Source organism: Limulus polyphemus, unplaced genomic scaffold (assembly GCF_000517525.1).
Source record: "Limulus polyphemus unplaced genomic scaffold, Limulus_polyphemus-2.1.2 Scaffold106, whole genome shotgun sequence".
Taxonomy (NCBI): Eukaryota; Metazoa; Arthropoda; class Merostomata; order Xiphosura; family Limulidae; genus Limulus; species Limulus polyphemus.
The window spans coordinates 875,076-884,890 of record NW_013665716.1 but is presented as its reverse complement, the minus strand read 5'-3'; the positions used below and the strand labels follow the sequence as shown (position 1 = coordinate 884,890).

At 29.1% G+C, this 9,815-nt stretch overlaps 1 protein-coding gene across 1 annotated transcript in view; it reads left to right on the top strand.

The window, feature by feature from the left end:
- The window catches only part of LOC106470690 (alanine aminotransferase 1-like), a 49,702-nt gene that overhangs the window by 13,852 nt on the left and 26,035 nt on the right, over positions 1 to 9,815 (top strand). The window contains exons 4-7 of the mRNA XM_013931255.2: positions 251 to 381; positions 2,022 to 2,135; positions 2,712 to 2,841; positions 7,978 to 8,057. Coding sequence (XP_013786709.1) covers positions 251 to 381; positions 2,022 to 2,135; positions 2,712 to 2,841; positions 7,978 to 8,057 — 455 coding nt within the window. The remainder of the gene's footprint in view (positions 1 to 250; positions 382 to 2,021; positions 2,136 to 2,711; positions 2,842 to 7,977; positions 8,058 to 9,815) is intronic.

Sequence of the window (9,815 nt, the reverse complement as noted above, 5' to 3'; positions counted from 1 at the left end):
TGTTTTATGTGGTTAATTTCTTCATTTATGTAGTCAGTTGAACAGAGTATTTTTTCATTACCCATTCAAGCCGTCTCCAGCCAAAGTTTATTATAGTTTTTATAAGCTTCCATCGTATTGTACCAATTAACATACTTGAAAATAATTACAGAAAAGAAGCATTTGTCAATTTTTTCTACAAATTCTAACAGTAAAATAAGTATTTTAAATTTACAGTATAATACTAGTAGTATTGTTTACTTTTATACAGGTTCTTACAGCGACAGTGCTGGTGTGGAGGTGATAAGGAAACATGTGGCTCAGTACATTGAGAGGCGTGATGGTATACCTTCAGATTATCTTAACTGTATTTTGTCTACAGGGGCCAGTGAAGCTGTTAGGGTCTGTATTTGAAAAATATTCTTTTATCTAAAGGATTTTGAGCTTGATGACAGAAAAAAACAAAAATATGGTTATTATTACTGAAATGAACAGATAAACATGTGGACCTAATAATGCAGAATAAAGATGAAATTACTGTAAAGGACAGTTAAAGTTGGTTACCTGATAATAAAATTAAATTGTTAAAACTATTATAAGGGAAAAAAATTAATGATCTGATAATGTAAAGAAATAGTTGGCATTTGGTGTAAAGGAATTAGAAAGTTGATGACTTTGTTTTATGATTTTCTGTTTCTTTTATGTATAGAAAATTAATATATAGTTTAATTAGTATCTTTCTAACTTATGATAGATTTTGTAAAATATAATTTTTGCAAGGATCTGCTTTCAACATTTTTGTATCTATACAGAAAAAGCAGGTTTTTCCTACATAATCCTGAAACCTTGTTTTATTGGTTACTTCATTCTAATACAAATACTTAGTGAAGAACATTCATTTTAATAATTATGCCTTGTGAAGTAATTATTTTTTTGTTTAGAACATTTTGGTAAATTTTTCTATAAACACCATCAAAAAATTATAAATATTAGTTTATGTACTGGTATTTATTGGTTCTAAGTATTTCTGAAACTTAAAACTCATAATTCACTATTTTCCAAAACAAGTAACTTTTTCCAGTTACTCAGCCAAGAAAAATTGCTAGACTAATAGATTTGGTTGTGTGAAAATTTTTTTGATTTCATTTTAAAATACTTAATTTACTAGGAGGAGATTCTGGTTGGAGGTTTAGCTTAGTGACACTTTAATTAAATGATTTTACGATCTGATATCCATTTGTATTTTACATAAACTAAGTTTATCTAGCAACACTTATCCATCATAGCTAATGAAGAGGAGAAAAGGGCTAAGATTAAATATAAAACCTTTTAGTTGCCCAAATATTATGTGCTGAAATATTTGTTAGGTACTACTAATGTACAGTTTTGTGAGATGACTAAACACATCAAGTTTCTAGATAAGTAATAAAGTAGAGTGTAATGGGTCCACATACATCTTCTAACGAAGATGATGACATTACTTAATAAACTGTTTAAAAATCTCCATGATTTCATTTATCATGCAGATCATTCTCTTGTAATTAATTTAACAAGTCACTGTGTTTTTTAGTAGTTATTTTTTTTATTTTTAATTAAATTAAGAAACAGTACTGCAGCAATCAAAGCCATGGAATTTTAATATTCATGATAAAAATTGCACTGTGTGTTTACCTCTTAATTAATACATTACAGATTTTACACACCTCTAATTCCAAATCTATAGTGGAAGGATTTGAAATCAAAGTCATGTAAAATCTGTAATGTACTGAATACAAAAGAATCTAAAAAAACAGCCACAGTATAATATCTAATCCTGAATATTAGACCTTTTACTGTGTTACCAGCTATCAGCATTTAGCACTATACATTTTGTTTAAAAGATTTTTCTTTTATTGAATGAGTTTTTAAAATAATATACATTTTTTTCTGTAGTGCACTGGTATAGATGTAGATAGGTTATGGGTATGAAGTAATGATGGAAGAATATACTTTTGTGGCATAAAATATTCATGATTAAACTCTCTTTTTTTTTAAATTTACAGTCTGTTATTAGCATTCTGAATCATTCAAAAAGTGGTAAGCCACCTGGTGTTATGATTCCAATTCCTCAGTATCCTCTGTACTCAGCAACACTAGCTGAATATGACATGTATCAGGTAAGATTTGCACCACTGAGAATAATGATTCTCATTCCTCAGTACTCGGAAACACTAGCTGAATATAATATATAGCAGGTAAGATTTGCAACTCCAATTCCTCAGGTACCTGTATCAGGTAAGATTTGCACCATTAGGTGTAATGATTCTAATTCCTCGATATCCTCTATACTCAGCAACACTAGCTAAACATAATATGTATCAGGTAAGATTTGCACCACCTGGTGTAATAATGTCCTAGTAGTAAGTGTCCTAGTAGTCTACTACTGTAGGTGAATATTGTGTTTGTAATATAAGAATTGAATTACCATGTATCATGATTTCTATCATCTGAGAGTAAATGATGGTTAAAAGTTAAATATTTTAGTGATAGAAGTTTTTACAGATTTTCACAATAAATCAGTAATCTTGTTGTTAAACTACTTTTAGTAAACTAAGTAATTGTGCATCATCGATTAATCATATTGAGGTAAACAATTGATCATGTACTCTTGATCAAGTGCTATATTATCAGACATTTTGTTTTATTCAAGAAATCAACATTTCTAATATTGCTTTTCAAATTGCTTTCATTAGGTTAATTACTATCTTGATGAACAAAATGAATGGGCACTAGACATCAGTGAGTTAAAACGAGCAATAAAAGAATCGCGAAGCCATTGTGAACCTCGAGGTCTTGTTGTAATCAATCCTGGAAACCCAACGGGTAGGTAGAGATGAAATATCATTGTGATTCTTGTTGTATTATTAGAGACAAGTATCTCTCACTTATTAACTGTCCCACCATGGGCTTAGTCAATTCAACCTAAAAATTGTTCCCAAATTGATCTATGGAATTTCCATACTATAACTTCTAATATGTTTTGTGTATCTTTGTGAAATGTCACATACTTTCAGTAAGCATTAAGTCATTTGTAGACAAAAAAATCTGAATTTTTCATGAAGTATTTTCACTGAAAATTTCTCAATGCATATAAGGCGTCAAAGTGTTGACTGCTCTGAGTGCAAACTGATTTTCATGTTGAGGTTAAAAATACTTTTGTTCATCTGAAAAATCTCAAATTTCATTTGCATAATCTCTAAACCCTTCTAAATAAAATTTCAAACTTTTTTGTCAGTAAAACCTTATATTTTATCTGTTATTTTCTCTACTCTTAACTCTATATGAGGTTGGACAATTTGACCAACCTCGTAACCATCAACAAAAATTTAAAGAAATCTAAATTACACTTTTTTTTTGTTTCCAGAATAACTTCAGATTGTAACATGAAACTACATTTCTTTATCCTAAATAACTAAACTTGTAACAGTATACATTTATTTTGCTGTTCTTTAAACAGTGTCCAATTGATATGCCTGCCATAAAATTAGTAAATCACTTGGCGAATTTGCAGCTTGTGTTACCCTGTCAAATTACCATATGGGCTACTCATGATTTTCTCAAGAGTGTGCATCATGAAAATTTTTTGTTGCAATTTTTTTTACTTTTTTCCTAATCTAACCTAAAAAGTTTCTAATTTTTACATTTTAATGTTTTTTTTATAATAATAAGTAAAGAATACACATGAAAAACAAGAAATATAATACTTACCTTGATTGTCTTTTTTCTTACAGTTGATGAAACTTAAGCCTACTTTTTTATACTAATGGTACTATTGCACTAATAATTTTTATTTAATTAAATAATGCATCAAAGAAGACAGAATAATAACATGCCAAAAATAGACAGGTTCCTATAGCTCTCACAATTTTTCTGGCTTTCTAACTGTGCAAAAAGAGACATTCAAAATTCAGCTAATCTTGTAGATGTGTTTCTAGCAGGAATAAAGTTTGAATTGGAAGCAAAACAGAAAATTTTCTGTAAAGAAAACAACACAATATAATATATCATTTGATAAATTAAAACTTTGGCACTGGTTATAAATAATATAATATTAAATGTCAGAGAGAACTAGTAGCAATTGCTGAAAGAGAGGATGTGACAGATTTGGTTTTCCATGTTATTGCTCTGTAAGTAAATAAGATTAAAAGCTATAAAAATTACTCTGCCTGAGTGATGACAGTACTATAATGAGTAATTTACGTTAAATTTCCTATATCTTGGAGGGGTGTTAAACAAATAAGAGAAGAGGGGATACCTAGAGAGAAAAGGTCACAATTTTCATACTAGGGAAAATTCTGAATTTTTTTTTAATATTGCCTTATAAAAAATTTGGAGTATTATCTTTGTTTTTATGCCAAATTTATTTGTATACCTTGATAAAAAAAAAGGAGTTTAATTAAAATTTGAATGTCATTCAGAAAAACCTAGTGACATACACAAAGAAGGATGTCTGTAGCAAGAGGGTTAAGGAAAGAAGAAACTTGGAATCCATTTAAGTTTGTTTTATATTCTGTTTTTGGTAGTGTTTATTCCTAAATGCTGCTAAAAGGATTTGATTTCAAAATAAGTTGGAAAAATTTGTAAATTCAATTGCTTATTTTTTCAGTGTTTTATATTTCAGCTGACAAAAGTTAGGTAATTTGTGAAATTATGTGAAAATTCTTATAACTCCTAGCAAAAGACTGCTTGTTTACATCCTAATTGAAAAATGGGATATTTTAATTTCCTTCTCCCTCTCCCTAAGGCTGATTGGTGAAATTGTATGCATGTAATAAACAAAGCAACTTTTATATTACATCAAGCATTAGATTGTACAGTTTTACCACTGAACAAACAATATGTGAGTGCATCACCACACTGAGATGAAGATAAAACAAAATTAACATTTTCTAAACATTATATCTGTTTTTACAAGTGAAATTTAGAAGAAAACAAAGGTTTTTATCTGATTCTGCATGCACAGGATATATGGATTGCATCTTCTTTACCACTGGGTGTTTGAAGAGACAAGACAATACCTGTAACAAATATAGAATAAAAATGGGAATTGTTATCAAATTACAATAATTAAGGTAATAGATTAAGCTAATAATATCATAAATATATCATATGAAGGTGAAGATTAGTTGTTTTCTCACAGTGTATTTGCCATGGAGTTCCTTTTCTTCTCTATATGGATTGTAAATTGTTAATGTTTATTAGTGAGAGGCCTGTCTTGCTCTTATGTCTTCAAATAAAAATGTAAAGGTAATAAACTAATTTTATTGCATCCCTTGCTTACTTGTTTATTCTGTTTAAGTAATTACTTTGGCAGTTGTTTTTCACTTTACAAATACTTTTATTATTAGTTTAAAATTATGGAGTCTTACAAAGGCATTTGCCCTGGCACAGGCTTAGAGATTAGCATGGGTGGTCTTTTTGAACATACTTTCTAAAAGGAGTACAGAAGTAACTTTTGTAAATGAAGTAAGATAAATATTATCTAATGATATATAAAATATTGCTAAATTTTTTCAACAGAGTGGACTTATCACATGATGTCATTAGTCCCTTGGTTGAATTATTACTAATAAGTAGGCCATATACTGGAGTCTCTATAGATGTGGGTGAAATCTGGCTTTTATTTAGGTCAGCAGTTGTGGGCATATTGTTTAATGGCACAGCTTATAGCTATGTAGCATTGTGATTTTAAATTTTTTATAAGTTTTAAATCCATCAAAAATTTAACTTAGGATCAGAAATAATCAGTGGTTATCATGCTTTATGTTTGAAGTGTGTGGTTTGGTGATGTTTATGCATTATTATCTTTTATGAGTGCAAATGCAGTAATGACCAGTTATGGGTTCAGTCATTATAACTGACCTTGCAACACCAAGTAACCTTGAAAGTATATATTCTATAACTTATGATGTAGTAAGTGTATCTTTTCAAAATCTGGCCAGCTTTTAGTAAATGTTACAAATCTTTTTGTACTTAATATCAAATATTTTAATTAGTATTTTTACTAAGATTTGTCTTTGAATTTACTTTAATCAGTCTGAGTGTCAAGTGATTTTCATGTTAAGAATAAAAAGACTTTTTTTATCTTATAGTTTTCAAATTTCATGTGCACAACCTATAGAACCTCCTAATTGAATCTTTTTTTTTGCTTTCAGTAAAATGTAGTTTGTTTGCTATTTTTCTCTACCATAACACTGTACAGATTCCTTCCATTTAACTGACCTTATAACCACCACACAAAAATATAAAGTAAATCTAAATTACCTATTTCCTTTCTAGATGACTACAGATTGCAACAGAAAATTACAATTATTTATTCTGAACAACCTCAGGCGTGTAACAGTTTGCATTTGTTTCGGTTTATTTTTATTGTTCTTTGAAGTGCGTCTAGTTACTAAATTTGCATAATAAACTGTAAAAAACATGGCAAACGCATAGCCTAACTTATGATACTGAATTATATAATCCTTATGCAGCTCATGTGCAGAACTTGCTGGCAAATTTTTCATTTAACTGTTTTCATTCAGGTTTTCTTATCTAACATAATAAGTTTCTAAGTTTTACATTGTAGTTACTTTTATAACAATGAATATAGAATTTACATAAAAAACAAGAAATTTAACACTTGTGTCTGATCTCTTGCTTTTTTTGCTCTCAGCCCCTGACAAGACTTAATCCTATTTAATGATGCTAATAGTACATAAAATAATGTTCATTTATTTCAGACTTGCATTTAAATGCACAAAATAATAGCATTTACTAAGCATACCATGAGTTTCTGTTATATGCTATTTTTTAAATGTATGTTATTTAATGCTTATTCTGTTATGTATTATTAAATTGTGTTAAAGGATGAGAAGTGGTTAAAGACATATTTTCTTGGAACAAATGCTCATGAGAGTTACCATGTAGAAACAAATGCACATGAATTTTACTGTGTAGGGACGAATGCTAATTAGTGTTATGTTGTGGAAAAGACTCGTGAGGGTTACTGTGTAGATCAAATATCATGAGGGATTGACTACCTTTTGGGAACAAACACTCATGAGTGTTACCTTGTAGGAACAGACATTAGTGAGCATGAGCATCTGCAGAATTTTATTCCAGGTGGGGCAAGTCATCATTTGCCTTGGAAGTTTGAATATGATGCTCTGGCCAGTTATGACTTATTTATGTAAACCTAATTTTGTCATTTATATTTAAACAGTATTATTTAATACATTTTTAAAATAAATCATTCAAATATATTTTTTTCTGAAATTCAGGGGGGGAGTGAGGTGTGCCCCCTTGTTCCATCCTGCAGATGCATGTATAGTGAGGGGTACATTATAGTAACAGATATTTATCAGGGTTACCTTGTCTTAACATACTTATGGGAGTTACCATGTGGAACAAATACTCATGATTGTTAACTTGTCCTAACATACTTATGGGGGGTTACCATGTGGAACGAATACTCATGATTGTTACCTTGTCATAACGTACTTATAGGGTTAATTTGTGGAACGAATACTTGTGATTGTTACCTTGTCATAACGTACTTATGGGGGGTTACCATGTGGAATGAATATTCGTGATTGTTACCTTGTCATAACATACTTATGGGGGTTAACATGTGGAACGAATACTCATGATTGTTACCTTGTAGGAAAAAACACCACTGAGGGTTACCTTGTGGAAAAAGATGCTCATGAGTAATATATTGTACGAACGAACCCTCATAAAGGGTAACTTTTGGCAAACAGAAATACTCATAAGGGGTAGCCTTGTGGGGACTAAAACTTGTGAGAGAATTTTCTGCTCCTGTTTTATAGTGATTGAAAAATATGAAAGTTATTTTTTCTTTTTATTGTCCAGAAAACACTTAAAACAAATTACTAGTCTTTTTACAAAAACTTTATTAACAAGGGAAACAATAAAAGAAAAAAAGAAAGTTATAAATATTTTTTTTATTCTTAGGATCTGTGCTTACACGAGAAAACATTGAAAACATTATTAAATTTGCTCATGAAGAAAAACTTTTCCTAATGGCTGATGAGGTAAGCTCTTACAAGTATGGTATGTTTTTTAACCCTTTGGACATGGACTTGTGTATTTTACATGATTTTGTAACCATTTTGAAACCGTGAAGGTATATATGCAATAACTTTGAAATTACTTAACATATCTTTATAAAATTTGACAAGCTTTTAATAAACATCACAAGTCTTTTGTACATAAAAAATAAAAAAATTTTAAGTATTTATATTAAAGATTTGTCTATGAATATATGGAGTCAGACTATTGATGAAAAATGATTTTCTTCATCTAAAAATTTTCAACTTTTGTATGTGTAACCTCTAAAGCCTTATAAATATCAGACTTTTTTTATTCAGAAAAATTTTATATTTTATTTTCTCTAATTCTGTATGGACTCATCTGATTTGATTGACCTTGTAACCACCACAAAAAAATAGGAAGTAAATCTAAGTTAGCCTTTTTTTATCTTGAATGATTGCAGATTTTAACAGAAAACTATAAGTGTTTGCCCTTAATGCCTAAAATATACCCATGATACAAGCTTTATATCACTCAACAAACGTGTAGATCAAATTATTGCATTGAATAACCTAATCCATGAGCTATTCGCAATACATGCCTTATGGAGAAATTTTTGTTTATTATCTTACTTAATGTAATCTAATAATTTCTAAATTATATACTTTAGTTACTTTTATAACAATAAATAGAAAATATACATAAAAATACAAGAAATTTAGTACTTACCTCTGACATCTTGTTTTTTGCTGTTGGCCTACAGATGAAATTTAAGCCTACTTTTTTGTAATGATGATAATTGTTTCGGATAATTTTGCTTATTTGAAAAGTACAATTAAGAAAATAGAATAATATCATGCACAGAGCAAAGAATGTCCTGTAAGTCAGTATAATTTGGCAATAGATACTTTCAATCTAAAATTGAAATAACTAAAAATCTGGGCTGAAACCAACATAGCATTGTATGCCATTTGGTAAATGAAAACATTACCTTTTTATTGGTTATAAACGAACCAATAAAAAAATGTAAGAGAGAATTATTAGCAATTTGTGAAAAAGAGATTGTGACAGGTGGGCATGTCAAGTGGATCTTACTCTCTAGTTTATGTCTCCATAAACAAAAAACAGTGAAGGTTATAAAAATTAGAATTTGCCTTAGTAATGTCTATGCTATAATGACCAAGTTACATTAAACTCAAGACATTAAAGAAGAGTAATGGAAAAATATATGATGGTTAAAGATGGTGCTAACAAATGTCACAATTTTCATACAAGGGAAGATTAAGGATTTATTTAAATACTTCCTTTCAAAATTAAGAAATGAAAACTTATAATACTAAAATTTGCCTTATTAACAATATTTCAATGCCAAGTTTATTCATATAAGTTGATAATAAAGGAGTTTAATTAAATTCTAAATATAATTGTAAAAGGTCATGACATGCACACCTTGAACTACGTGTAGATAGAATGTTAATAACTTGATAAGTTCTTACAAGTATGATATATTTCTTAGTTACTACTAGTCATGAACCTAATGGCTGATGAAGTAAATTGTTATAAGTATATATATTTATTAACTCTCTTAACATGGGCTTGGTCAATCTGACTGACCACATGACCTCTTTGTACTCCTTTAAAGTCTTTATAGATTTAAAATTTCTAACTTTCAATATAATGTGTATATCTTCACAAAATTTAGCAGTTTTTGGTTAATATTATAAGTCTTTCTCATACAAAAAATCATATTTTTAGTGAAG